Source organism: Oryctolagus cuniculus, chromosome 19 (assembly GCF_051225735.1).
Source record: "Oryctolagus cuniculus isolate XC-2025 breed Fujian yellow rabbit chromosome 19, ASM5122573v1, whole genome shotgun sequence".
NCBI lineage: Eukaryota > Metazoa > Chordata > Mammalia > Lagomorpha > Leporidae > Oryctolagus > Oryctolagus cuniculus.
Window position 1 is genome coordinate 70,589,541 of NC_142885.1, and position 27,504 is coordinate 70,617,044.

The 27,504-nt window shown below is 67.6% G+C and overlaps 2 protein-coding genes across 10 annotated transcripts in view; one reads left to right on the forward strand and one right to left on the reverse strand.

Moving 5' to 3' along the window:
• PKD1 (polycystin 1, transient receptor potential channel interacting) overlaps positions 1–3,116 on the forward strand; it is a 44,713-nt gene extending 41,597 nt beyond the window's left edge. For 3 of the 4 annotated variants that reach the window (XM_089321853.1, XM_089321851.1, XM_089321852.1), the window contains 8 exons: positions 47–159; positions 286–430; positions 512–637; positions 789–963; positions 1,079–1,369; positions 1,449–1,583; positions 1,659–1,970; positions 2,048–3,116. In XM_089321853.1, coding sequence (XP_089177979.1) covers positions 47–159; positions 286–430; positions 512–637; positions 789–963; positions 1,079–1,369; positions 1,449–1,583; positions 1,659–1,970; positions 2,048–2,467 — 1,717 coding nt within the window. In that variant the 3' untranslated portion in view covers positions 2,468–3,116. The remainder of the gene's footprint in view (positions 1–46; positions 160–285; positions 431–511; positions 638–788; positions 964–1,078; positions 1,370–1,448; positions 1,584–1,658; positions 1,971–2,047) is intronic. The other variant, XM_051839518.3, reaches the window with a different exon arrangement.
• TSC2 (TSC complex subunit 2) overlaps positions 3,113–27,504 on the reverse strand; it is a 31,578-nt gene continuing 7,186 nt past the window's right edge. Inside the window, exons 9-41 of one of the 6 annotated variants that reach the window (XM_051839520.3) lie at positions 27,027–27,153; positions 26,018–26,161; positions 25,183–25,320; positions 24,051–24,154; positions 23,372–23,453; positions 20,887–21,042; positions 20,439–20,555; positions 16,254–16,376; positions 15,552–15,658; positions 15,257–15,407; positions 14,680–14,802; positions 14,162–14,296; positions 12,833–13,022; positions 12,079–12,172; positions 11,894–11,996; positions 11,610–11,704; positions 10,577–10,705; positions 9,298–9,459; positions 9,019–9,174; positions 8,794–8,906; positions 8,223–8,435; positions 7,702–7,905; positions 7,167–7,235; positions 6,342–6,451; positions 5,589–6,094; positions 5,406–5,481; positions 5,210–5,296; positions 4,598–4,784; positions 4,271–4,410; positions 3,824–3,902; positions 3,626–3,717; positions 3,450–3,548; positions 3,113–3,327 (exon numbers count right to left, since the gene is read on the reverse strand). In XM_051839520.3, coding sequence (XP_051695480.3) covers positions 3,157–3,327; positions 3,450–3,548; positions 3,626–3,717; positions 3,824–3,902; positions 4,271–4,410; positions 4,598–4,784; positions 5,210–5,296; positions 5,406–5,481; positions 5,589–6,094; positions 6,342–6,451; positions 7,167–7,235; positions 7,702–7,905; positions 8,223–8,435; positions 8,794–8,906; positions 9,019–9,174; positions 9,298–9,459; positions 10,577–10,705; positions 11,610–11,704; positions 11,894–11,996; positions 12,079–12,172; positions 12,833–13,022; positions 14,162–14,296; positions 14,680–14,802; positions 15,257–15,407; positions 15,552–15,658; positions 16,254–16,376; positions 20,439–20,555; positions 20,887–21,042; positions 23,372–23,453; positions 24,051–24,154; positions 25,183–25,320; positions 26,018–26,161; positions 27,027–27,153 — 4,582 coding nt within the window. In that variant the 3' untranslated portion in view covers positions 3,113–3,156. Of the gene's footprint in view, positions 3,328–3,449; positions 3,549–3,625; positions 3,718–3,823; positions 3,903–4,270; positions 4,411–4,597; positions 4,785–5,209; positions 5,297–5,405; positions 5,482–5,588; positions 6,095–6,341; positions 6,452–7,166; positions 7,236–7,701; positions 7,906–8,222; positions 8,436–8,793; positions 8,907–9,018; positions 9,175–9,297; positions 9,460–10,576; positions 10,706–11,609; positions 11,705–11,893; positions 11,997–12,078; positions 12,173–12,832; positions 13,023–14,161; positions 14,297–14,679; positions 14,803–15,256; positions 15,408–15,551; positions 15,659–16,253; positions 16,377–20,438; positions 20,556–20,886; positions 21,043–23,371; positions 23,454–24,050; positions 24,155–25,182; positions 25,321–26,017; positions 26,162–27,026; positions 27,154–27,504 lie in introns of those variants that run through there. The other 5 variants (XM_051839522.3, XM_051839521.3, XM_051839523.3 and 2 more) reach the window with 5 other exon arrangements.

Consider the following 27,504-nt stretch of genomic DNA (forward strand, 5'->3'; position numbering starts at 1 on the left):
GGGTGGGGGAGCCGGGCGCTGGCTCTGACTCCTGTCCGGGGCGCAGGTCTGAGGAGTTCTGGCCGTGGATGTCCCACGTGCTGCTCCCCTACGTGCACGGGAACCGGTCCAGCCCCGAGCTGGGGCCGCCGCGGCTGCGGCAGGTGCGGCTACAGGAAGGTGAGCCGCCCCGCCCCGCCCCGCCCCGCGCACTCCGAAACCCGAGGGGACGCCGGTGCCCGCTCTGGGCTGGGGGCACGGCAGCCCGGGCACGTGGGGCTGTGACCTCCCCGGCCTGCCTTCCAGCGCTCTGCCCGGACGCCCGCAGCGCGGGGCTGCACCGGTGCGCGGCCGCGGGGGGCTTCAGCACCAGCGACTTCGGCGTGGGCTGGGAGAGCGCAGCCCCCAACGGCTCGGCCGCCTGGGCCTACTCGGCGCCTGACCTGCTGGGGTGAGCAGGGGGTCCCGGCGTCCCTCGGGTGCGGGCCCTGGCTCGCCTGCCCCGGCTCCAGCTGCCCGTGCTCCTCCCCAGCACCTGGTCCTGGGGCCACTGCGCCGTGTACGACAGCGGGGGCTACGTGCAGGAGCTGGGCCTGAGCCTGGAGGAGAGCCGCGCGCGGCTGGGCTTCCTGCGGCTGCACAACTGGCTGGACAACAGGTGGGCCGCCCGCCGGCCCGCCCCGCCCCGCCCCCGCCCCCGCTGACCCGGCCCCGGGCCCCGCCCCCGCCCCCGCTGACCCGGCCCCGCTGACCCGGCCCCGCTGACCCGGCCCCGCTGACCCGGCCCCGCTGACCCGGCCTCTGTGCAGGAGCCGCGCCGTGTTCGTGGAGCTCACGCACTACAGCCCGGCCGTGGGGCTGCACGCCGCCGTCACCCTGCGCCTCGAGTTCCCCGCGGCCGGCCGCGCCCTGGCTGCGCTCAGCGTGCGCCCGTTCGCGCTGCGGCGCCTCAGCGCGGGCCTGTCGCTGCCTCTGCTCACCTCGGTGAGGCCCGCCCCGCCCCGCCCCGCCCCCAGCGCTGACCCCGCCCTCGGCCTGCCCGCCCCCGCCTGCCTGCCCTCGACCCCGCCCCCAGCGCTGACCCCCCCCCCCCCCGCAGGTGTGCCTGCTGCTGTTCGCGCTCTACTTCTCGGTGGCCGAGGCCCACGCCTGGCGCAAGGAGGGGCGCGCGCGCGCAGTGCGGCCCGGGGCCTGGGCCAGGTGGCTGCTGGTGGCACTGACGGCGGCCACGGGGCTGGTGCGTCTGGCTCAGCTGGGCGCCGCTGACCGCCAGTGGGCCCTCTTCGTGCGCGGCCGCCTGCGCCGCTTCATCAGCTTCGACCAGGTGGCGCAGCTGAGCGCCGCGGCGCGGGGCCTGGCCGCCTCGCTGCTCTTCCTGCTCTCGGTCAAGGTGCGCGCCGGGCCGCGGCGGGGCGGCGTGGTGGGGGTGGGCGGGGCGCGGGCCCCAGCCTCACACGCCCTGCCCACAGGCGGCCCAGCAGTTGCGCTTCGTGCGCCAGTGGTCCATTTTCGGCAAGACGCTGTGCCGGGCCCTGCCGGAACTCGCGGGAGCCACCCTGGGCCTGGCCGTGCTGGGCGTGGCCTACACGCAGCTGGCCATGCTGGTAGGTGCGGGCTGGGGGGCGGAACGGGCGGCCGGGCGGGGCCCGCGAGGTCCTCACGCCCGCTCTGCCCCGCAGCTCGTGTCGTCCTGCGCACAGTCCCTTCGGAGCGCGGCGGGTGCCCTCTTGGTGCTGTGCCCCGGGGCTGGGGCCGGGGCGCCCTCGCTGTGCCCGGCCGAGGCCTGGCACCTGGCGCCGCTGCTGTGCGTGGGGCTCTGGGCCCTGCGGCTGTGGGGCGCGCTGAGCCTGGGGGCCGTCGTGCTGCGCTGGCGCTACCACGGGCTGCGGGGCGAGCTGTACCGGCCGGCCTGGGAGCCCCAGGACTACGAAATGGCGGAGCTGCTGCTGCGCCGGCTGCGCCTCTGGCTGGGCGTCAGCAAGGTCAAGGAGGTGGGTACGGCCCAGTGGGGGGGAGAGGGACGCGCCCCGGGCGCAGCCGGACTGACGAGCCCCTGTGCCGCCCCCAGTTCCGCCACAAAGTCCGCTTCGAGGGGATGGAGCCGCTGCCCTCCCGCTCGTCCAGGGGCTCCAAGTCCTCCCCGGACGCGCGCCCGCCCAGCGCCGGCTCCGAAGCCTCCCACCCCTCCACCTCCTCCAGCCAGCTGGACGCACTGAGCAGCGGCCTGGGCCGCGCCGGGGCCCGGGCTGAGCCGGAGCCCTCGCGGCTGCACCTGGTGTTCGAGGCCCTGCTCGCTCAGTTTGACCGGCTCAACCAGGCCACGGAGGACGTGTTCCAACTGGAGCAGCAGCTGCAGAGCCTGCGCGGCCGCGGGCTCCCACCCTTCCCTCCCCCACAGCCCGCCCGGGCCAGCCGGGGCAGGGACGGCCTTGCAGGCCCCCGCAGGCCCTCCCTTCGGGCCCACAAGGTCCACCCCAGCAGCACTTAGCCCCTGGGCCAGGGGCACCGCTCAGTATTACCTTCTGCCGCCTTCGAGGGCTGTGGGGAGCCGTGAGCGCCTGCACTTTACAGAGGTCCCGCCCGCCGCGCGCGGGAGGGCACAGCAGTATTGGACTGGGGGAGTGCCCGCCTCTGCCACGCTAATTTATTGCCCATGTGCGTCCTCAGGTCCAGCGGGCTGGGCCCGGCTCCCGCGCGGGGCGAGGGCTGGCCTGCACTTCCTGTTGCCTCCCCTAAGTTATTGCCCGTGGGCCCTGCGCAGGGCCCTCCTCGGCTGCCACCTGTCAGTAATTTATACGGTGTCAAATGTGTGTATTTTTGTATGTCACTAGTGTCCACTAGGGCAGTGGGGGCCATGGCTGCCTCTTGGATCCGAGTCTGGCCCTGGGCAGGTGCTGGACAATGATGGCTGACACTGCTGCGCCCCCAGACCTGCTGGTGTCAGGCCCTGGAGGGGGCGGGGGCCTGGACACGGCACCTCCCAGGGTGGTCATGGGAAGACCCCTCCCTGGGGCTGGCTCCCAGGGCTGGGAAGGGGGTGTGTGACGCCCCTTGAGAAAGTGCAGCCCAGGGGCGCCTGGCGTCAGCCGCCCCCCATCCCCAGGCAGACAAAGTCAAATAAAGAAGCTCTGACTGCTGCCGGCGTCTGCCTGCTTTATTCACTGTGCTGCCCTGGCCTCACACGAACTCCGTGAAGTCATCCACGGAGGAGAGGAGGCGCTTGCGCTGGCCCGTCTCGTAGGGGGGCGCCGGCTCGGCCGGGGCCTGGGCTGGGGCCTTGGCGTGGGCGGGCGTGTGCGTGTGCAGCACCGGCAGGCTGGAGTTGGAGTACTGGGCCGCCTCGCGGATCTGGGGCAAGGGGAGACGGCTGCAGCGCAATCCCGGGCCCCGCCCCGCCTCGCCCTGCCCCGGGGAGGCCTCGCTCTCCCTACCCACCCCGCCCCGCCCCGGGGAGGCCTCGCTCTCCCTACCCGCTGGCGAAGCCGCTTGATGTGCCGCAGCCGGGCGATCCACTTGGAGGGGTAGATGTCGGTGGGGTTGGAGCGGCTGTGGTGCACCTGCGAGGCCATCTGGGGGCGGAGCACAGCCTGAGCCCCCACCTGGAGGCACCGTGGCCACCCTCCCACCAGACGCTGCCCCCACTCACGTTCGCATGCAGGGCCATCTGGCGGGCCACGAACGGGAGGTTGCGGTCAGACACGATCTTGGCCATGCTGGTGTCCACCAGGCCTTCCATGTCTGGGGAGAGAGCACTCAGCGGGGGCTGGCGTCCACCAGGCCCTCCACGTCTGGAGCGCGTGCTCAGTGGGTGCAGGGGGCTGGCCCTGCCCGCCCCGGGCCTCACCCTTCCTGCACTGCAGGGACACAAGGTTGCACTCGTAGTCCAGTGGCGTGATGATCACGTGCACAAAGTTGAACTGGCCCTGCCCAGACAGGAGGTGGACGCTGTCACTGCCTCTGCGCCCACACTCCCTGACACAGCCCAGACGCCACGACGGGGCTCAGCCACCACCCCTAGGTCCCCTCGTCACAGACCCCCTCAGCCCTCGTGCCACTGCAGAGGGGACAAGCACTGCTCTGGCCGGTCCCCTGAGCCTGCCTGCTGCCCACGTGACCCCTTGCCCAGGACATGCGGGGGACTGGGGTCACCAGTAGTGGTGAGATGACCCCGGGAGGGGCTCAGCCGGGCCATGGTGGCACAGGAGCCATTCTGTGCCGACACCAAGGCCACAGCCACGCCCGAAGGAGGCGCAGGCTCGTGCTCCAGGGGACAGGGGCTACCCTCCCTCACTCTGATGGTGCCCAGCTTGAAGTCCTCGCCAGAGTCGTTGTAGACGATGGAGACGAAGTCGTTGCCCAGGTGGCGCTTCTTGTCACAGCGGTGCTTGTCCACGTCCTTGGTGGGCATCAGGGTGGCGATGTGGAAGACGGCTGTGGGGTGGGCAAGGCCAGCGTGGGTGGGGCAGCCGGGCAGGGGCTCCGCCACACCCCTGGGCCCCTCCCCAGGCACCCCTCGGCTTCTCCAGCCTCCCGCAGCACTGTCCCGGCTGGCAGGTCCTCTCCGCCACCCTGACCGCTGCCCCGGCCTGCCTCGGGCCCCAGGTCCCTGGCCAGCGACCTTGCATGATGTCGTCGTGCCAGCAGTAGGTGAACTGGCCGTCCTCGCCGCACACGTCCAGGCCGCCCAGGTACACCTTGTCGGGCTGGCAGTCCTTGAGTTCGATGAGCTTGCCGAGCCCCGTCAGGAACTCCGCGTACCGGTAGGAGCCGTGCTCGTTGGACAGGATGGCCAGCTCGCTGTTGCTCTGCAGAGAGCGCGGGGCCCACGTGGCCGCCAGGGTCTGCAGGCCTCTCTGAGCCTGCGTCACTGCCGCCCCCACTCGGCACGGCCACCTCACTCGAGCTGCCGCTGGCATCACTCCCATTCACCTCATCTGCTCTGCCACCCAGAGCCCCACCAGGACGCCCACCTGCTGGAACCACCACGGCCACCCCGTCGGGTCTGCCAGCAGCAGCCAGGCGCTGCTTCCAGAGCCTGCTCAGAACCGCCCACCCCGCGGGCTCTGCACCTGCCACTCCTCCAGAGGCCCCGCCCCGCACAGCCCGCACCAGCGGCACCTCGGCACGCCTGCCCTGTCCTCACCGCCCGTCTGAAGGAGGGCCCTGGGGCTCAGGGTCGTGCAGGGCTGCCTCCGGGAAGCGTGAGGCCCAGGTTCCCTGGCAGCCTCACCTGGCCCTCTCCCACATACAGCACGGCGATCTTGTGCGTGTCGTAGGACGGAATCTGGTCCAGGAGCTGCACCGAGCGCTCGAAGGACTGCAGCCACAGAGTGTCCCGCCTGAGCCCAGGGCAGAGGCGCCCCCCCCCCCGCCAGCCCTCCCACCCCGGGCCGCCCCTCCCCCCGCCAGCCCCCCTGGGCGCATACCTCGTTGGGCAGCAGGATGGGCTTGTTGGAGTCGTCGCCAAAGAAGGGCGAGTGGTAGAGCTGCAGGAACACGAAGCTGCGGCGAGAGGGGACGCTGCCTGGGGCGCGGGCAGTGCCAGCCGCACCCTGCGCCCTGGCTCCAGCCAGCTCTGCCAGGGGTGCCCAGGGCCCAAGCTCCCGCACCTGGGGTTGATGCCGGCTACTTTCTCGGCGTTGGTGGCCGCGGCTCTGCTCTTGAAGGTGTCCCTCTCCACCCTGTCTGCCCGCCGGCCCCTGCGCGACGGGGCGGAATCGGAGATGGTGTATCCTCGGGGCCGGAGGCCGCCGGGCGAGCGGGGTGAGCCGGAGGCCAGGGCACCCTCAGGCTGCGCTGGGCCCAGGCCCTGGGGCTCCTCGTCAGCAGCTGCCCAGGCAGCACCGTCTCCATCCAGAAGCCCCGACTGTGACCGGGCCTTGGCCTCAGGACTGAGCCGGCCCACGTCCACCTTGTCCCCAGGGTCCCCCAGGATGTCCTGCAGGGTCTGCAGCTCAGGGGAGGAACTGGACTTGCTCAGGGGCTGCGAGGGCTGGAAGGACAGGTCCACCGAGGGCCGGCCGCCCGCAGAGGACACGGCCCGCTCGATGGGGACGCCCCCAGCAGCCAGATCCTCCGCGTGCAGCTTCTCCTCCTGGCTAGATGCTGAAGACGACTGGAAGGGACCACCCCGGGGAGAGCCCTGGTCAGGCCGGCAGGGCCCCCACCCCCACCGGGCACCCCACCCCAGCCAGAGCCCCACACCGATCCGTGGACACCTGGCGACCCCCAGAAGGGCGCCGAGGACCCCAGGCTGCAGTGTGGGATGCCACTTCTCGGAGCAGCGGGGACACACCGAGCGCAGAGCAAGCCGGGGCCGTGGGGAGGCGTGGGTGGAGGCCCTGCCCTGCCCCCTCACTCACCCTGCTGTAGGCACCGGCACGCCCGCAGTGCCCCTGGTCCTCCAGCTCTGGGGGCTCCGCCAGCCCGGAGGCCTCTCCTGCACCGCCCTCCTCCAGCACCACTGCCGAGTCTGGGGGGAGCACACGGGCTGCTGGGGGCCAGGCCGAGCCCAGCGCACACGTGCTCATCGCACCAGCTTCCCTCCCAGAGGAGCAGAGGCCGCCGCGGGCCAGGGCGACCCCAACACAAGCCACGGCTGCACGGGCCCTGGGGCCTCCGCAGGCAGGAACCCCACCTGAGGCCTCAGCCCAGGCAGAGCAGGGCACCGGCCCCCGGGCACCACGCAAATGCCGACGGGGCCCCCTACGCGCACACAGGCTCGGGACCCGTTCCTAGCAGCAGAGCTCGCCTCCAAATCCAAGGCAGGCCACAGCCCGGCACGCCAGAGGGGGCGCAACGTCCCAAAGCAGTGCGTCCATGCCAGCGTCAGGGGCGCGGGGGGGGGGGGGGGGGGGAGCGGCAACTGAGGGGGAGCAGCCCGCGCCCCGCCCCTGCGGACAGGGCGGATGCAGCCCAGAGTGGGTTCACAGGGCGTGGGCGGAGCGAGGCAAGGGCGGCTGCCACCCCCAGCGCCTGCGGCGTGGCCAGTGTCCCCAGACTGGGGCCACCCAAGCCCGAGACCTCCACAGAGGCGAGGTATGGCTCCCGAACGGAGCTCAGCCTCGGAGGGCGCCGTGTCAAGGGGGCGGGGCGGGGCTGGCGAAGCGGGGGCCAGGCCCGGGGGGAGGCCGGCCCCAGGCCGAGCGGGCTCGCAGCAAGCACCGCGCTCCTGGACGCACGAGTACCTGCCCAGGAAATGCTCCTGTGCAGCTTCCCCTGGCAGCTGGACGGGCACAGGGAGGACAGAGAGGCCACTGCAAGGGAAAGCCCGCACGCAGCCGGCTCAGCGCGAGCCTGCGCAGCCCAGCAGAGGGCGCCACCCGAGCCTGCAGACCCGAGCCTGGAGAGGAGAGGGCCCGCGGCGTCCCGGGCGGCGTCCCGGGCGGCGTCCCGGGCGGCGTCCCGGGCGGCGGGCGGGCTCCTGGCTCGGACCTGGGGGAGGCAGGACCTCCCCACTCCTCACTAGCATCCTGGCCTCCCAGGAGGCTCCACGCTGGCCCCAGGGCGGGGCGGCCGACAGGCAGGCTCGGGCAGCCCAACCGAAACCCAAGCGGGACCCACGGCAGTCGGCGGCCAGCACCGAAGGCCACCCCTGGCGCCCCCCAGTGGGCAGCTGCAGCTAGGGGAGAGGGTGAGAGCCAGTTTCCAAATGTCGGCCACAGCATGGCGTCCTCCCAGGCAGACGCTGTGGGAGACCCGGGAGCGGGGGTCCTCGCCCACCTGTGTTAGAGCGAGGGAGAGGAGGGGGCCTGGCTGTGCTGGCGGCCGGCACGGACAGCGACTTGTACAGGGCGGTGTCGCGATGCTCCTTGAAGCGCTCGGCCGCCATGAGGGCGTTGGACAGCTCCTGCAGGGGCATGTTGTTGATGTCGGACGAGAAGGGGCTCAGCGGGTTCTCCAGGCTCATCAGCCAGCTTGTGTTCCCTGGGGAGCGGGCAGTGGCCTCAGGCCTCAGACAGGAGCCTCCACCCCCCAGACAGCCCCGCCCGGCAGCCTGGCTCCAGGCCCAGGCCCAGGCCCTGGCACCCACCACACCCACAGCACCTCCTGGGCGGGGGCTCTGCTCTGTGAGGGCCGAGGGGCAGCCCCTCCAAGTTCGTGTGCTCAAGCCCTAGCCCCCAGGACCCCACGATGGGAAGACAGGACCTGAGAGGGGAGGCCCCCGCCCACCTCTGCAGGCTTGGTTTAAAGCCGCCTCCCAGAAGCCCCTGGGAGACCACTCTGCATCTACCTCTGCGTACCTGTGGGCCTGCGGACCAAGATCTCAGCCCAGCCCTGGGTCAGCAGAGGCACGTAGGCGGCCAGGTTCGTCCTCTCCTGTGCTGGGCCCTGGGTGCCTGCTGAGGCCCTGTCAGGCTTCGCAGCTGGCGCAGCCTGTGTTCCCGGAGCAGACGGGCTGCCGGGGAAGTGGGAGGTCGGTGGGTCCAGGGCACCGACCCGAAGGCCGTGGCCTCCTGAGGAGAAGGGTGGGAGGCAGATGACCCCACCTGCCAGGGACAGAGCTGGCCACTCCGCCCAAGGCCGTGGCGGCACTGGCCGGGCTGGCTGGCCTCCACAGGCCCAGGGCAGTGGGAGGGGCCCCAGACCTGCCCCCAGCCGGACCACGGCCCAGCTAAGCGTGCCCAGAAGAACTCCAGGCAGAGCTGGGCCGAGGCAAACAGGAAGCACCGGCGCCGAGGGGCTCTGTGGAGGCGCTGCCCTACCTCGCAGCCTGAGAGCCCTCACTTCGGCTTTCCTGAAGCGCAGGAGCAGGACAGAAGCAGGTGGTGGGTGCTGGGCGCCTACATGAGACACCGTGGAGCTGAGGCTCACCCGACATGGAACGGACGCGGTCCCGGGCCCCACGGGACACCTGCTGCCCGGCCTGGGACTCCAGCTTGGCCGGTGCCTCCTTTGTCTGTCTCAAGTGCACGCCAGGGTCAGAGCTGGGGACAGAAGGGCCCAGGCACAGGGTGAGGGAGTCCCCCAGGGCTGCCAGGTGCAGAGCCCCGCCCGCTGGGCTCAGGACAGTCAGGGAGGGAGGGGCGGTGCGGTCACCTCAACTCTGGGCCGCCGCCCTGCAGCTCCCCGGAATCCAGGCCCAGCAGGGACCGGGTCCCAGTCCCCACGCTTGTCGTCACCGTGACGAGCTTGTTCCCCACCAGCCAGGTTTTGGTCCTGCCGCCGGCCAGGAGGAACTCTCCGACGGGGGACCTGAAAGCACAGGACGGCGGTGCCGGTGCCGGTGCCCGGGGCTCCCAGACGGGGAGGGCCAGCCCGACCGCCCTCGCTCCCCGCGGAGACCGAGCGTGGCCTCGCTCTGCAGCGGGCGCCTACCTCTTGGGCACGGCCGTGAAGTTGGAGAACACGTATCGGGCCATCATGTCCAGGCAGGTTTCTGTGAGCTCCAGGTGGAGGTTTTTCAAGTTGTCGTCAGCCTGGGCCATGGAGTTCTCATCTGCGGACCCCAGGCTGGCGCTGGTGAGCGACGTCTGGATCCTGCGGGAGGGCCGTGGCCAGGCTCAGGCACGAGGCAGGGCTGGGCAGAGCCGCCTACCACCAGGGCTAAAGCTCAACACATGCACAACTGGGAGGGCCTCGCTCAGGACCCCACGGGGGCGGGCGGCCAGCTGAGCCACAGCCTGCAGACGCAGGGGACCCGCCTGCTGGCGAAGACCCCAATCTCCTGGTTGCAGCACCACAGGACGTCCCCTCAACCAGAGCCCACAGGAGCTAGGCAGGGTGGCGGCAGGGGCTCCCAGGGCCAGGACGGATGGAGATTGCATTCTGCCCATAGGGCCACCGCCCACCCCCTCAGCCTGGACCCAGCTTCTCGGCTGCACACTCGGGCCCAAGGGAAGGGCTTCCGTGGGTTTACTCCTGACACGCCTGCACAGCCCCCTGCGGCACTTGCTCAGGATGAAGAACCCGCTGGGAACAGCTGGGAGGGCCCGGACAGTCCCTCCCCATCTCCCAGCCCACCACACCAGCAGGCATCACCAGGAGCTGGGTCTCAGAGGCCGGCTGAGGACACAGACGCTAGGGTGGCCTGGACGGGCAGGCAGGTGGCGGCAGAGAAGCCAGCACCCAAGAACCTCCACCTGCACCCACCCCGGCTGGTGGCACCAAGCAGGGCTGGTGCCCTAGACCCCGGCCCACCCCTCAGGGGTCCTGGGTTGCTCCAGGCCGGCCCCTTTCCTACAGAAAAGCCCCTTGTTCCTTCAGCTGTAACGGAAGGACTCCAGAAAAGTCCAGAAGGAAGCCAGCTGGAGAACAAAACAGCGGGCCCAGGAGCGGCCCCCGCCCCCGCCCGCTCACCCCGGCTGGGGTGTGTAGAGCTGCGCCCTCCAGCCTTCTCCGAGCAGCCGCCCAGGCAGAGCCCCCGTCAGAGGCCCCTGCAGCCCGCAGCCGCCCCCCCCCCCCCCCGTGACAGAATGCAACCTTCCCTCCCCTCGCCTCCAGGCTCACCTGGGCCCAGTGCCGGGCTCGTCCCCAACCCCAGCCAGGGCGGCGCAGGCAGGCGACAGGACATGCAAGCAGCCCCATGCACCGCCACCCCGGCGCTCACGGGGCCAAGCGCAGGGTCTGCGCCCCCCACCCTCGCACGCCCGGCTACCTGCGGACCCCATGTTCAGACACACTGACGCTGCGGCACCGGAAGGCCTCGGCGGCGGGGCTCCCCTTGCACTCGTCCACGGGTGGAGAGTGGGCCAAGCCTGGTCTGGGGGCTCGGGCTATCCTCAGACTACCAGGTGAGGAAGGAAGCCCCCAGCCCCAGAGAGCCCAGCTCCCGGAAAGGGGAAGCAGCCACGGGAGGTGAGGAAGGGTCCCCGGCCACAGGGTGGAGATGGATCCCACGGGTGCATGAACAGAGCCAGGCCACAGGGCAGTTAGCGGGGAGGAGACAGAAAACAAAACGCATGAGATACATCTCGTCAACACGACGGAAGGCGAGCCTGCACGCGTGAGACCACAACAAAGGACCTTCGTGCAAAGTCAACGCGGGGCTGCTGCGCGGCAGATTCCAGGCTGTGCCGACCAGGCCTCCCGCCCACCCACAGCAGGCGGAGCCGCCCAGCTCAGGGGCGCGGAGGCACTGAGGCCCGGACACCGCACAACAAGCCGGGAGCCCAACACCAGGCTCACCGACGGCCGAGCTCTGGCCCCCAGCCACTGGGGGCTTGGAGAGGCTCGTGAGCTCAGGTCACCCTGGAAAATGCCGCCTTCCCCGAGGGAGACAAGCTGGGGCGGGGAGGCGGGAAGGCGGGGCTGGGGGCAGCGGTCCACGAATGCAAATGAGAACCCAGAGGCCCAGCGTGGCTTCTCCGGACCAGCAGAAGCGGCTGTGACGGGGAGGGCGCAAGCTCTGCGGGAGGGGGCAGCCTAGCGGGAGGGGCCTGGGAAGGGGTCTGCGCAGCCACAGCGGCCCCGACACAGCCTGCACCTGATCCCTAGGGCAGACAGTCTGTACTCACGGCACAGCCGGGGCGCCCTAGTGCGGCCAGCGCTAGTCTCTCTCAGCCCCCCGGGCCAGCCCTCAGCCCTGGGCCCCACGTCTCTGGACTGGCCTGGGAGTGACCCGCAGCCCCAGCTCCTGCACACACCACACCGCTCCAGGTCCCAGCCCGGGCCCCCAGCAGACCCCAAACCTTTTGGGCCGCTCGTTGAGGCTGGTGCTCCGCGCTCTGAAGCTGTCCTTCTCAGGGGTGTCATCAAAAGACATCAGCACATTGGAGCGCAGGCCCTGCGCAGGGCAGAGCCGAGCTGGGAGGCGCCCAGGACGAGGGGGCAGCTCCCGCGCCCACCTCCACGGCAAGCTGAGCCCTGGGCTCTGCAGGCACAGCACAGCCCCCCAGCCCCTACCCCAGTCACCCCACACCCCAGCCACAGGCACAGCAGGTCCCGGCCCTAATGGGGGCCTCCACTGGCCCACCTTGGTGATGTAGGGGACGAAGTCCTTGCGGAAGGGCAGGCGACACCTGATGAACCACATGGCGATCACGTGGTGGGCCAGGCACACGATGTACTGGTTGAACCTGCGGCAGTGCGGGGCGCAGCGGCCTCAGTCCCGCCCCAGGGACGCAGCCCAGCCAGAGCCGAGCCCCACGTCTCGCTTACTTGGAGGGGTTGGTGTAGGGCAGCGAGATGGCGAACACGCTGGCGTACTGCTCTGCGGCGAAGTTCCTGTAGAGGTGCGGCAGCCGGGCCAGAGCTGCGGCGGCACAGGACGGTCGGCGCGGGGCCAGGCCGGCTGGCACAGGGCCCCGCGCTGCCTTTCTCCACGCGGGCAACAGGGCACAGCCGCCCTGGCCCAGAGGGAGCAACCACGGAGGGAGGGACGGAAACAACGGCCCAGTGCACGCCCTTCCCAACCCCAGCCTCGTGTCCTTTCTAGGCTCTGACAAACCAGAGATCCCCGGCCAGCCTGACCTAGGAGCTCCAGGGCCCAAGTCTTTAGAAAGCTGCAAACCCAATAAAAACCTCCTGCCACAGTGCCCACGTGCCGACCCTCTCTGGCCCTGCACAAAGTGCTGACTGCGCTGTTCTTTCAGGCTCTCCGCCAGCAAGTGGCGGGCAGGCAGGGGCAGGGCGGTCAGCACAGCCCCATGCTCCCACACACAAGGTTGGGGCGTGCCTGAAGGCAGAGGGGCCCAGCCGGGCACAAGGCCCAGGCTGGCAAGGTGCTCTGGCGTGGAAGGCCGGGAAGGCAGGCATTCAGGGCAGCGGTGCCAAGGCAACGGAAGGCAGCGCAACCAGGTGCCCCAGTGGCCCGGGGACACAAGGCGGGGAGCAGCAGGCGCACCTCGGGCAAGGCACAGTCCCCGTCTCCAGGGCGCCCGCACGCACCTGCCCCCGGCCCGCAGATACTCACTGGACAGGAACTCCAGCAGTGGGACGGCCATGCTGGCTGTGGCGGAGATGTGCGTGAGCTTCACCACCAGGACGGGCAGGGCCTTGATGATGATGTCGGGCATCTCCACGCTGCACACGGCCAGGGCCACCACGCACTGGCCGGCACAGCGGTGGATCAGCCCTTGCTCCAGGCAGTACACCATCTCCCGCTGTTGGAAACAGACACAGGCCCGGCGCCGGCTGCAGTGGGCGGGGCCGCCGCCTGCGCCGCCAGCGGCCCCTGTTGGAGCACAGGCCTGAGTCCCAGCCACTCCACTCCCAGTCCAGCTCCCCGCTAGTGCCCTGGGACCTCAGAACACCGCACAAGTACCTGGGCCCTGACACCCATGTGGGGGACCGGGACGGAGCTTGTTGGCTCCTGGCTTTGGCCTGGCCCAGGCCCAGCCGTGGTGGCCACTTGGGGAGTGAACTAGCAGGTGGAACATCTCTCTCAGCCTTTCAAGTAAAATAATTTAAAAAATCAGGACACCTCGGGTCCAAGTGGACGTGCCCCAGCCACAGGGCCTCCGCAGGGCCAGCCCGTCCCCACTCAGGAATTCTCCACGGAGGACGGGGGCCAAGGCTTAGAAAGGGCCCTGAACATGGGCTTCCTGCCCCTGCCCCCCTGGGCAGCAGGGTCCAGCTCCCCAGCCCAACCTGGCACGGACATGCTGGGCTCACGGCCACCCATGGTGCGTGAAGGCCACGGGTCCCGCAGCGACCTGGATAGCGTCCCCCGGTGCGGCGGCTCGGGCCACGGCACTGATGGCCCAGGAAGCCAGCCTCACCCCTCAGGGACCCTCACCCCAGCATGGCCAGCCCCAGAGGAGGGGCTTTCCCTTCAGGCAGCTCAGCATGAGGTCCACACAGGCTGGACGGAGCAGGTGCCTGACCTCGGATGCGGGGAGCTGTGAGTGCGTGCGCGAGAGCAGGGGGAGGGGAGGGTGTCACCAGCTGCGCGCTCTGGGGGCCAGGGTGGGGGGAGCCGAGAGCCGGGGCCACAGCCCGCCAGTCCTGTCTCAACGGCAGCGTGGGCACCTGTCCCACAGCTGCAGCAGGGCGGCAGGCAGTGCCTCTCCTAGAGCAAAGAGCAGCCGCGGAGCGGGAGAGAGGCCCACGGGCAGCACGCAGAGCCCTGCAACGTTGGGCAGGGCAGGGCAGGGCAGGCCGACGGCCCTCACCCTGGCCCAGCGGACAGCTTATGAAGACGGTGAGCGTGCGACTGCAGGCCGAGCGTCCAGACCCCAGCCACCACAGGGCCACCTGTGCCCCCCCCCGCCACGCCCCCCACGCCCCCCATGCCCCCCACCTGCTTGCTCTTGTCCAGGTAGTTATGGTAGGAGATCAACGCCGTGAGCACTGGGACCACAGCCAGGTGCAGGTCGGTCCTGCAGAAGCCTTCTGGAGTGCCCCGGAGCCGCTCCAGGGTCTTTGGGCCTGAAAGCTGACGTCGAGAGCAGCCATGGGGCCTGCCAGCGACTGCACACCGGGAGGCCAAAGGGTGCTGGGCAGCCTTCCCACCTGCACCCCTGCCTTTTCGAGGTTGTGGGAGACACGTGGGGGTGAGGACTGGCTGAGACTCGAACATCTTGGAGGCCTCAGCCAGGGAGAGGGAGAAACAAGGCCCACTCTCAGGAGCTGCCCGACTGAGCTGGAGAGGGCTGCGGCCCTGGTGCGTTTCTGGCCACCCCACAGCCCTGGGTGCGCACTCTGCGCTGCATGGGGCCAGCAGTCCTCAGGTCTCGCCCAACGCCCCGGGGCCGCCCCTCTGCAGGAGCTGCGCTACTGCCTCCCGCGCACCCCGCCAGCGCCTCCCTGCCAGGTTACCATGGAGCAGAGCGCGGAAGACAGCTGGTCGAGGCTGCAGGGGGAGGTGAAGACGAGCACCTTATAGCGCAGAGACTCGGGCAGCTTGCTGAGCACCAGCTTCAGCACCTTCCAGTCCGTCTCCTGCAGGGACGGGGTCGCAGAGGGCAGGGCGCTGCGGGCTCGGCGCGGGCCGTCTGCCGCCTCCCAGCCGCGTGGCAGCTCCAGCACGCCCGGGCCAGGACAGCCGAGCAGAGGGCAGGGCGCCGCGGGCTCGGCGCGGGCCAGCGCCTGGCACCCCCAGGATCCAGGCCCTGCCTCTCCCCGCAGCCACGACCCCACAGGCTGCTGCCTACTCGTGGCCCTCGCCCCGGCCTGTCTCTGCAGCAACCCTGCTCCCGCCCCCTTTGAGGAGCAGGTGCCAGGAACGCCTCCCGGCCCCGGCACCCTGCGGCAAGGCCCGGCTGAGCGGCACATCCTCAGCCCCGTGCCTGCGCCAGCTGGGCCTCCCGCCACCCCCCAGGTGCTGAGTGCAGGGGCCGAGAAGTGGGCTCACCCGGCACGACCCGGCACAGCGCCAGGGACAGGCCCGCCTCACCTGCTTCAGGCACTGCAGGAGGAGGCCGAAGAGCAGGGAGTAGGGCAGGTAGCCAAGCCGCACAGCGGGGCCTGCGTGTGCAGGGCCAGGCGGCCCGGTGGGAGGGGAAAGGGGGCCGCTGGCCTTCTTCTCAGAGCTCCGCTCCGGCTCGCTGTGGAGGGAGAAGCAGCTGAGGCGGCCTCCCTGCGCAGGGCTGGCACAGGCCTCCGCGAGCGCGGGCAGCCACCGGATCCTTCCTGGAACCATCCCGCTCACAGCCACCCGCTCAGCACCTGCTGCTGCCCCGAGCACGCACATGTAGTCGCAGAGGCAGTACGGGCTGAACCGCACCACCCCATCCTTGTTGGGCAGGCCCAGGCGGTGCAGGGAGTCGGCGCGCAGCAGCAGCAGGAAGTCGAATGCCTGCAGAGAGCAGAGCTGTGGCAGCCAGCAGGGCCAGGAGCGGGCGGCGGCCCCCACGTCTCGGGCCCAAGCGTCCTGGCCCTGCTGTGTGCAAAGGCCTCCCACCGCACAGCCGTGCCCTGCAGCCGGCGGGCTCTGTCCCGGCCACACCCGAAGCCCTGACTCCCAGGCTGGCACCCACAGCCTCCTCCCTCAGAGCCCGTGTGGCTGTGCCGACGCACAGAGCTGGGCCTGTCTCGGGGATCAGGAGAGGCCAGCCCACACCTCTGGCGTCCTCGCTGCAGTCCCAAATGCCAGGAAGCCACGCTCTGCCCGGGACCTTCTGGGCCTGGTGCCGGCATCCAGAGCGCGAGCTCGGCTCAGCTACAGGTCTCCGCGGCTTCCACACACCAGGAGCGTGCACCCTGGAAGTCAGGGCACCCCGTTCCCCAACCTCACCCAGGCTACCACGTGACTCAGTGACCAGCCTCAGGTGCTGGGGGACCACTCCGACCAGTGCCAGGAGGGAACAGACACAGTCACCACCACACCCCCAGCCCCCGACAGCACACCTGAGCCTGAGCAGCTGTGGCGCGGGCCGTCCCGGCCGTCCTACCTGCAGCCGGATGCTGCTGGCGATGGGCAGGGTGTAGTTGTGCTTGTAGTGCAGCTGCAGGTGGCTGACGAGCGTCTCGTACACACGAGTGGCGTGGCTGGCCGGCAGGGTGTACAGCTTGGTCTGCAGACAGAGGGGACAGGAGGCATCACCCAGCAGGGGAATCGGGCGACACCAGGGAGGGGCCCGGTACCCGTGCGCTGGACCAACAGAGGCACAGCAGGGGGCTTTGCCCTGCAGGGACTGCTCCCCCAGAGCCTGGGCCACCCCGTCCGGGAGCCCGCACCCATCTTGTCCTGGCAAGACCAAGGGCATGTGTGCGGCAGGTACGGCCGCCGGCCCGGGCTGCAGCAGGGACCCTTCGTGGTCTCTGAAGCTCAGAGGTAGAAAATGACGAACACCCAAAGCTGCTTCGTCTCACAACCATCACAGCACAGAGTCCTTCGTCCTCTGGTTGACAAAACCGAAATGCAGTCTGTCACACACAGGGCAACACAGAGGCCACGGGCAGCCCAGGACTCGGCTGCGACGCAGGAAACAGCTAAGCTGCAAAGAGCAAGTTCAACCTTCGCTGCATTACGAGCTTTTTCTTGAGATCTACCTACTCGATTTTAAACACATTTTATTGTATTTTTAGAAAACTGTCTTTAAAAGATTCACTTATTTATTTAAAAGGCAGAGTAGCGGAGGCAAAGGGAGACAGGTCCTCCATGCGCTGGTTCTCTTCCCATGTAACAGCCACAACAGCCGGAGCTGCACCAATCAAGCCAGGAGCTTCCTCCAGGTCTCCCACGCGGCTGCAGGGCCCAAGCACTGGGCCACCTTCTCCTGCTTCCCCAGGCCACAGCAGAGGGCTGGACCGGAAGAGGAGCAGCCGGGACTCGAGCCAGCGCCCCTATGCTGCCATGCCACAGCAACGGCCCCCATTTCATTTTTTTTTTTAAAGAGGTCACAGGCCAGTGTGTTCAGTCTCAGCCTGTGGTGCTGGCATCCCACACAGGCGCCGGTTCGAGTCCCAGCTCTCTTCTATGGCCTGGAAAACCAGCGGAGGATGGCCCAGATGCTTGGGCCCCTGCACTCATGTAGGAGACCTGGAAGAAGCTCCTGGCTCCCAGCTTCGGATTGGCGCAGCTTTGGGTGCTGTGCCCATTTGGAGAGTGAGCCAGTGGATGGAAGGCCTCTCCCTCTCACTGTCTGCAACTCTACCTCACAAATAAATAAAAATCTTAAAAAAAATTCCATATGTGAAAGGCAGACAGAGCGAAGTCTTCCATCAGCTGGTTCACTCCCAGAAGGCCCCAGTGACCGGGGAGACCACAGCCAGGCGCTTGTACTCCACCCGGTCTCCCACGTGGGTGCAGGGTCCGTGCACTTGGGTCATCTTCCCCAGGCGCTATTAGCAAGGAGCCGGGTGGGAAGCAGAGAGCCGGGACTGAAACCGGCACCATGACACAGGACGCTGGGAGCTCAGGCAGAGGCTGAACCCACTGCGTCACAATGCCAGCACCAGGTGTTTTGTTTTTAACAAATATAGTCCTTTTTAAATATTAAAACAAATAAACAAACAAAAAACACAGGAGGCCGGTGCTGCGGCACCACGGGCTGAGCCACCACTCAGAACACGGGGACTGGTGTCTCACATCTGCTCCACTTGCCATCCAGCTCCCTGCTAATGTGCCTGGGAAGGCAGCAGAGGACGGCCCACATGGGAGACCCAGAAGGAGCTGTCAGCTCCTGGCTGTTGTGGCCATCTGGGAGTTCACTCTGTCTCTCCATCACTTTGCTTTTCAGAGAAATAAACAAAATCTCTTAAAAACAGAAAGGAAGGCAGCAGGGTGGGTGTCTGGCCTGGTGTCTGGCAGGCAGGGTAAGGTGCCCGCGTCCCACGTCTGCACAGTCAGGTGTGACGCCGCTCCCTGGCTGTCCCCGAGAGGCCACAGTGACGCTTCGACCACTCGGGGCCAGGGTCCCGCAGGGGACACCACGACTGAATTCCTGGCTGCCAGCTTCTGCCTGGCCAAGCCCTGCTCTTCGCAGGCCTTTGGGAACTCTGCTCTTTCTCTGCCTCTGAAATACATAAATTAAAAATGCAAACAGAAGAGATGGGGGAGGGGCGTGAGAAAAAGAACGAGCAGGCTCAGGCTGGGGCCCGGGCCTCCGCAAGGACAGCGCCGTCTGGAGGCCCCACGCTCCGGCCCTGGGGCTCGGTTTCCCCGTCAGGGTCAGGCAGCCACACGTCTCTCCTGCCCTCTCCAGACTCAGGAGCTGTCCGTGCACCCACGCCACGGGGTCCCACAGCCCAGCCGAGGCTCCCGCAGGCACGGCAGCGAACAACACACGGCTCTCGGGCCAGACACACCCGGGAGGGGCCATCACCAGACACTTTCCATTGTCCATGCCCGGAAATCAACGTCCTCCACGCACGGGAGCACAGGAGCCCGTCCAGCGCCCGGCGTCGGGCCGGCAGACTCCAACACCACACTTTCCCCAGGCCCGACACTGAAGGCCAGGGACCAAGGTGCAGTGATCAGAGGGAAAGCCCCACCCACCAGCCAGCCAGGCAGAGGGGACCTGCAGATGTGAGGGGACGAGGTCCTGGGAGAACTGAGAATGAGGCTATGGAACCAGTCCTGAGGACGAGAAAACAGCTACAAACTGCCCTATGTGAGACTTGTATCAGACACAGAGAACTCTGCCAAGTCAATGATAAAGTAATAAAGGCCAATTAAAAATGAGAAGAGGCCGGGGCCGTTGAGGCACGAAGGTCAAAGCACCACCTGCGGTGCTGGCATCCCCCAAGGGCACCAGTTCACATCTCGGCTGCTCCACCTCCAGTCCAGCTCCCCACTCATGGCCTGGGGAGGCAGTGGAGGATGGCCCAAGTGGCTCGGGTCCCTACCACCAACATGGGGACCTAGAACAAGCTCCTGGCTTCAGCCTAGCCCAGCCTGGGCCGTTGCAGCCCTCTAAGGAATGATCTAACAGCTGGAAGCTCTGTGTCTCCCCACCCCTCTCTGTAACTTTCAAATAAATAAATATTTTTAAAAGGGGGGGGGGCCGAGCAGCCATTTCCGCAGACACGGGCAGCCACACCCCCGGGGAAGTGTGGAGGCCGTCGGCCTTCGGGGAGACAGACAGCACACCGGGATGGAATGGCCACGAGGCTGGCCACGTGCCGTCGAGGACAACTCCCGAGGCCGGAACCCCCAGCTGTGGCATGGCGAGTGTGGCAGCTGCTCAGGACAGCAGGCGCAGACGGGCCACGCCCAATGCAGCCACAGCTCCGTGCGTGAGCGTCCCCGCAGTGTCTTCACAGCCCGTCTGCACACGGCGCGTGGGTCACTAAGCAGCAGGACCGACCGCCCAGCTCCTGGGAAGGTCAGGGGCAAAGGCCACGTGCTGCATTCTTTCGCGAGCTCCCAGAACAAGCACACGAGACGGGTTAGCGGCTACGGGGGGCTGGGGAGTGGGCAGTGGGGAGGCCTGTGGTTTGAGTGCACCCCAACACCACGGTTCAGGCCTCAGAGACCTGCTCCTAGCGCAGTGAGGCTGAGAACCAGCAGGCCTTTAAGAGCGGGGCTGGCAGAAGGTCCTGGGGTCAGCAGGGCTGGCCTCAGGGGGGTCCGTGCGGGTCTCACCGCAGGGAACAGGCACGAAGCCAGCACCCCGCCGTAGCCGCTGCCCTGGCTGACCTCAGCTTCCCACTGACACAGACCCGGGAGGGGCACACGGCTCAGGATTGCGCTCCCGCCTTCCACACAGGAGACCCGAGTTCTGGGCACGGGGGCCCCTCTCCTGGACCACACCGGGTTATCCAGTGTGAGGGTGCAGTGTGTGAACACCATCCCAGCAGTAGGGTGGGGTGGGGTGGGGTGGGGAGCACGGGGCCCTCTCCTGGACCACACCGGGTTATCCAGTGTGAGGGTGCAGAGTGTGAACACCATCCCAGCAGTGGGGTGGGGGTGGGGAGCACGGGGCCCTCTCCCGCCTCATCTGCTGAGGCGCAGCTCCGACACAGGAAGCCTCGTCCCTGTTCCCTGTCCCCTGTAACTGGGGGAGTGAGGACACACCCAGGCTGCCCACCGTAACCATCACGACCCCTGGGACATCCCCACCTCGCCAGAGAGCAGCCCCAGCAGCACTGGCCACCAGGCCCCGGCAGAGGCCACCTGCGCAGGGCCTCACCTGAAGGATGACCAGGAGCCCCAGGACCGCAGTCTTCACGTCCTCCAGGGAGGCCGAGTAGGCAGCCGCGCCCCTCTCGTCCAGCTCAGGAGGTGGAGAGAGGGAGCGGGCCGTCACCTTCAGAGAGAACGGGTGGAGTCCTCAGCCACCAGCCCCCTGCGGCAGCAGGAGCCAGTGCCGCCTCCCACGAACACGCCTCCTGCACTTCTCAGAAGCCCAAGCGTACCACAGTGACCGTCCACCAACCGCCATGCTGCTGCTGCGTGGACGCCACTGTCCCCCAGCTCCCGAGGCCCTGGGGAAGGGCACAAGCTGTGCAGCAGGCAGCCGGGCGAGGGTCTGACACCGCCCACCTCTGCTGGGATGAGGCACCGCGGCACACAGCGCCCCGAGGAGGGCCACCCCAGGCCGCTGTCTACAGGAGCCCCAGCACCCCGGCAGCGCTCACTTTCTCAATGACGTCCAGCAGGCTGTTGAAGTGGTGAGTGTGGCAGCCTTCGGCCAGGTCCACCAGCAGCTGGGTGGCCAGCTTCCGGACCTGGTGGTCGTTATCCTCGGGGATGTGGGAGAGCTGGGAGATGACCACCGTGTTGATCAGCTCCTCCTGCACAGGGCACGGGGCAGGAAGGTGGGCGCCTTTCAGTGACCCAGCAGCAGCCAAGGCCTTCGAGACCCCACGTCGTGGGCACCGAGTGCATGTGTGTGTGCATGTATGTGTTAATGTGTGCACCCATATGTATGTGTTATGTGTGTGCATGTAAATGCATGTGTTAACGTGTACACTCGTGTGTATGTATACTGTATTGTGTGCATGTAAATGTGTGCACTCGTGTGTGTTAGTGTGTGCATGTGTACGTGCGTGTTTGTGCACGCATGTGCATCTGCATGTGTGAGTGCTTGCTTGTGCACACATAAATGCGTATGTGTGCATGTGTCCATGTGCATACATGTGTAAGTTATGTGTGTGCACGTGTTTGTGTGGTGTTTAAGTGTGTGTACATGTGTATGTATGCATGTGTGCACGTTTATGTGTGGTGTGTGTGTTTATGTTAGTATATGTGTGCATGAGTGTTTACGTGTGTGTGCTTGTGTAAGCGTATGTGTGCACAGGTATATGTAAGTCTGTTTACGTGTGCTAGTATATGTGTGCATGAGTGTTTACGTGTCTGTGTAAGCGTGTGCACAGGTATATGTAAGTCTGTGTTTACGTGTGCTAGTATATGTGTGCATGAGTTTACGTGTCTGTGTAAGCGTGTGCACAGGTATATGTAAGTGTGTTTACGTGTGCTAGTATATGTGTGCATGAGTGTATGTGTCTGTGCTTGTGTGTGCATGTGTGTGCACAGGCACAAGTGTGTTTGTGTGTGCGTGTGTGTGCAAGTGCGCAGGTGTGTACATACGTGTGCGTCAGCCACACCACCAGCCCTCACTCAGGACCCCAGCATCCTGCCCCAGAGCACCTGCCACCCCACGGTACAGCAGTGATGGCACAAAGATGGAGCCCGGCAACGTCCCTGATGCTCTGCGCTCGGCGTCACTGTCAGTGCCTCCTACGCTGAGGGCCGCACGGGCACCTGCGTTATGCGCACACAGTGTGACGGAAGCAGGTGAGAAGTGCCACAGGAGCAGAGAGCAGGACACGACCAACCCGGCAGGCCGGCGCTGTGGCGTAGCGGGTAAAAGCCGCCGCCTGCAGTGCCAGCACCCCCTAGGGTGCCAGTTTGAGTCCCAGCTGCTCTACTTCCAACCCAGTTTTCCACCACGGCCTGGGAAAGCAGTAGAGGATGGGCTGCACCTGCACGGGAGACAGGAAGCGGCTCCTGGCTCCTGGCTTTGGATGGGTGCACCTCTGGCCTATGTGACATCTGGGGAGTGACCCAGCAGATGAAGACCTCTGTCTCTCAAATCAATCAATCTTATAAAAAAAAGAAAGAGCCCAACCCAGATGAGGAACCAGCCAGCCAGAGGGGCCTCCTGGGAGGAACGAACATCCCTGAGCTCTGCTTCCTGAGGGTGGAGTCGCAGGAGACAGAGGCGGGCACAGCAGCACCAGGAAGAAGGGAGCAGACAGGCAAGGCTGGGGCAAGCAGGCCTGGGGGGGGGGGGGGGGGGCAGGGGGAAGGGCATGGGGCAGGCTGTGCACAGACCTCACAAAGGGCAGGCCGGGGGACAAACTGGCCACGGCCATCAGTGGCGGAGCAGATCCAGGCGCACAGGGGCGGGGGGGGGGGACAACAGCAAGAGGAAGGAGCCCTGCCCGAGACTGTAGCCCGGGAGCAGCACCGTGTGAGGCACCTGTGTCCTGGGTCCCCAGGGCGCCTGGCAGGGGCACCACGGGTAAGGCAGCACAGGACAGACGTGGCTGGAAGCCCAGCAGGGGGTGCGCGGGGCCCCGGCCGTCCGAGAGCAGAACCCGGGGTGGGGGCAGAAGCCGGGGTGGGGGCAGAAGCCGGGGTGGGGGGCAGAAGCCCGGGTGGGGGCAGAAGCCGGGGTGGGGGCAGAACCCGGGGTGGGGAGCAGAAGCCCGGGGTGGGGAGCAGAAGCCCGGGGTGGGGAGCAGAAGCCCGGGGTGGGGGCAGAAGCCGGGGTGGGGGGCAGAAGCCGGGGTGGGGGGCAGAAGCCCGGGGTGGGGGCAGAAGCCCGGGGTGGGGGGCAGAAGCCGGGGTGGGGGCAGAACCCGGGGTGGGGGCAGAACCCGGGGTGGGGAGCAGAAGCCCGGGGTGGGGGCAGAAGCCGGGGTGGGGGGCAGAAGCCGGGGTGGGGGGCAGAAGCCGGGGTGGGGGGCAGAAGCCCGGGGTGGGGGCAGAAGCCGGGGTGGGGGCAGAAGCCGGGGTGGGGGCAGAAGCCGGGGTGGGGAGCAGAAGCCGGGGTGGGGGGCAGAAGCCCGGGGTGGGAGCAGAAGCCGGGGTGGGGAGCAGAAGCCGGGTGCTCACCTCGTAGAACTGCCTGTTGATGAGCAGCACGAAGGACAGCACGTCCAGCACCTTGATGCGCACGGCACTGCGGGTCTCGTTCCTGGGGAACGGCAGGCCCGTGGCTACGGGGCACACCTCCGCCCGCAGCAGCCTCGGCAGCCCTCCCCCAGCCTGCGCAGGGCAGGCCTGGCCCTGGACTCCCCCGTGCGCCCCGGCCTGCTGTCCTTCCAGCCCCGCCCCAGCCCTGCCGCCAGCTCGGCAGACACCGGCTACCAAGAACTCACGAGACCCAGTTTCAGGGAGCAGCAAGGTGGGGCAGGCGTTTGGCCCGGCACCTGACGGCCACGTCCCCTGTCCGAGTGCCGGCTCCATGCCGGCTCCGGCTCCAGACTCCGGCTTCCAGCCAAAGCGCAGCCTGACAAACTGCAGCTCTACATCCCTGCTCCCCACGCGGCGACCTGACCTGAGGTCCCCCCTCCCGGCTTCACAGCCAGCCCAGGCCCAAACACCAGGGTCGGGGAGCAAACGGCGGCCGGCGTGCTCTGACCCGCAAAGAAATACAAATTCTAAAAGAAACAGTAAGAGCCAGCAAGGAAGGCCCTGACTCAGGGCGGGTCCCGAGACCCGGCCCCCGGGCAGGGCTCAGAGAACAGAGACGCAGGGCGGGCCGAGGCGCCGGGCCCAGGAGACCCAATACCTGAAGAACCGCTCCATCAGCAGCTGCAGGTTCTGAATCCAGCCGTCCTTTGCTGGGTGAATTGACTGAGCTCTGTAGGAGACTAAATTCAAGAGGGAGGACTCCTGTGAGAAAAAGAACAGGCTGTGTTGACAACTGCCTGGTTCAGCCGCTGAGAGCAGCTCCCGCGGCGGGTACACAGGGACGGAGGCGCCCTGGCCACTGGAGAAGCCCAGCATCAGGCTGAGCATTCCTGCAGAGACGGATGCCGCCGTGAGAGCCAGCGTCCACGGGACACGCGACAGGGCCAGGGTCTACGGGAAGTGGTGGAGAGCCAGTGTCCACGGGACACAGCAGAGCCAGCGTCCACAGGACACAGCAGAGCCAGTGTACACGGGACACAGCAGAGACAGTGTCCAGGGGGCCCAGGGGAGAGCCAGCGTCCACGGGACACAGCAGAGACAGCGTCCACGGGACACAGCAGAGCCAGCGTCCACGGGACACAGCAGAGCCAGCGTCCACGGGACACACGACAGGGCCAGCGTCCACAGGACACAGCAGAGCCAGCGTCCACAGGACACAGCAGAGCCAGTGTACACGGGACACAGCAGAGCCAGCGTCCACGGGACACAGCAGAGACAGTGTCCAGGGGGCCCAGGGGAGAGCCAGTGTACACGGGACACAACAGAGACAGTGTCCACAGGACACAGCAGAGACAGTGTCCAGGGGACACAGCAGAGCCAGTGTACACGGGACACAGCAGAGACAGTGTCCACGGGACACAGCAGAGACAGCGTCCAGGGGGCCCAGGGGAGAGCCAGTGTACACGGGACACAGCAGAGACAGTGCCCATGGGGCCCAGAGAAGAGCCAGCCTCCACAGGACACAGCAGAGCCAGCGTCCATGGGGCCCAGGGAAAAGCCGGCCTCCACAGGACATGGGGGAGAATCAGTGTCCAGGGGGCCTGGTGGGAAAACCAGTGCCCAGGGGGCCTGGTGGAACCTTGCTCCACATAGTCAGGAGTGACAATCAGGCCCGGGTGAGCTGAGCAGTCGCGAGAGCTCCTAGGAGGGCCCTCCACACAGCCCGAGACCCCCCTCTTGGACTGACCCCAAGGCAGCAGAGGCACGGGGTGGGGGCTGGGGGAGCTCACGGGTCTCTGGTCTGCACATCTCTCCACCAGCTCGAAGTATCTCTCCTGGGAGCCATGGAACTCATTCTGGTCACACAGCTCCTCCACCGTGGTCAGAAGGTCGTGGACGATGGTCCTGAGCTCCGGGCTGTCCAGGCTCTACAAGACCAAGGACCCATCACACACGTCTCCGTCCATGGCCCCAGGACCCACCTGGACCCACAGGCCCTCTCCACCATGCTGCCTGCCCCTTGCTCAGGGAGTCTTGGCTGTGCCCATGTGCCCAGGCCCAGGAGGGGAACAGGGAGAAGGCCAAGAGCAGCGAGACTGACCCCTTTACTCCTGCCCCAGGCCCAACGCCTCCTAGGGGCCCTGGGCGAGGCCTGCCTCTGAAGCCCAGGCACCACTTGCCAGCCTATCAGTGGCATGGTCTAGCCCAGGGCCCGGCCCTCCCTTCCACTGGCCTGGTTGCCCTCCCGTCGCCTGGCCCAGGCCCCTGTGAGGAGGCCAGGCCCTAGGCCATGAGCTAGATGCCAAGCGGGTCGGCGTCCAGCCCCTGCGTGGCCGGCTGGGCCTCCTCCTTGGCTAACACCACCGTCCAGTCTCGCCGAGATCAGGGCCGGCACTCCGGGCGCCCTGAAGCTGTCTCCAGGACCCCACACTCCTATCTGGGCCAAGAACCAACCATGGGGCTCAGCTGCAAACACCGGATCTGTGTCCCAGGAAGACAGGGGCACCACCAAGACCCATCAGAAGGCAGAATGCACAGCCCTGTAGGCAGAGCCCCCGAAGCAGGCCCAGACGCACAGGTGGGAGACCCCATGTGCCTGGGGTCCGGGCCTTGGCCCCGCCGCACCTGGAGCTGCTGCAGCAGGCGCTCAACGATGTCCAGCAGAAGGTCCCACGTCACGGCCTGCAGCTCCTTCCTGTACTTCTTGATGAGCCTGCTTACGGACAGGACGACCTCATAGGACACCACCTCATTGGGACAGGTCATGGCCTGGAACAGGAGGCCCGGGCGCCCAGGGTCAGCCACGTGTCCCTCACAGAGAGCCCCAGCAGCCACGTGTCACACACAGAGCCCCGGCACGGAGCAGGTGCCCGGGCAGGCACTGCCTACCACACACATACCACGGGTACGGAGCGGGCTTAGAGGAGCCGAGGGTGTCTCCGTACAGCTCCAGGGTGGTCCCCAGGCATCCCAGCGCCGGTGTGCTGGCACCCCCACCCAAGCTCTGAGTGAGCCCCTGCCCGATGAGGGGCACAGAGCACATGGGGGCAGGGCCTCTGCGTAACCCAGGGCACGCGGCCTGTACAGCTGCTCTTGGCTGACCAGAGGGTGACGTGACAGCCCGGCACACGAGCCACGGCACACGCCGGCAGGGACTCTGCCGTGTGCGCACACTGAGGAAGGGAGTGCTGTCACTCAGAGTGAACGTGGACAGCAGGTTAGGCCGCGCACCCGCACGGGAGGGCCAGCGCGACCCCGCTGCTCCACTTCCGACCCAGCGCCCTGAGCCGCCTGGGAGGCAGCCGCTCTCTGAGACCCAGACGGGGCTCCTGCCTCCCAGCTTCAGCCTGGCCCAGCCCTGCTGCTGCAGCTGACCGAGGGGTGAACCAGCAGAGCCGCTCTGCCGTTCAACCTTTAAAGCCAACCCGGAAGAGCTGCCCGGGAGCCTACACAGTCCCAGGCCGACGCGCAGGAGGCCGAACGTGCCGGGCAGCACGCTGGCCGAGACCACGTCTCGGTGGCCCCACCGCAGCCCCGGTGAGAAGCGACTGACCAGGGACATGGCTGAGCTGCGGCTGGATGGGCCTGGGAGGCCCCTTCTCACCAGCTCACCACAGCCAGGAAACCACATTACCTCGTAAAAGGACGGCAGGACAGACGTCGGCGAGTTCTTGAGCGAGTAGAGGCGGTGGGCTCCCCAGAGGGCCATGCCCACAAAGAACACAGCCCCTCGCAGCAGTGGGGCGTCCTCCATGTAGGTTCTGCAAGTGAGCCCCACAGAGACTGCAATGAGCCAAGTCCCCCACCCTGCCAGCTGCCCCACGTGTGACGCGGCCGTGGGGCCCCAGGACACACCTGGGCTCCCGGCAGCACCGCTGGGCGTCCCTGTGCTTGTGGGGCAGAGGCAGCAGTGACCGCCTGACTCCTCCAGGCACCAATCACTGCCGCCCAGGCCACAGGCAGGGGCCACACCAGGCAGTGAGGGTGAACCAGAGCAGAGGCCCAGAGGCACATGCGCCAGTCAAGGAGGCAGAACAACGTGCTGAACCTCCACTCGGGCTCCGAGGAAGAGCCACAGGCCACGAGAGCCACACCAAGACCCGAGGACACTC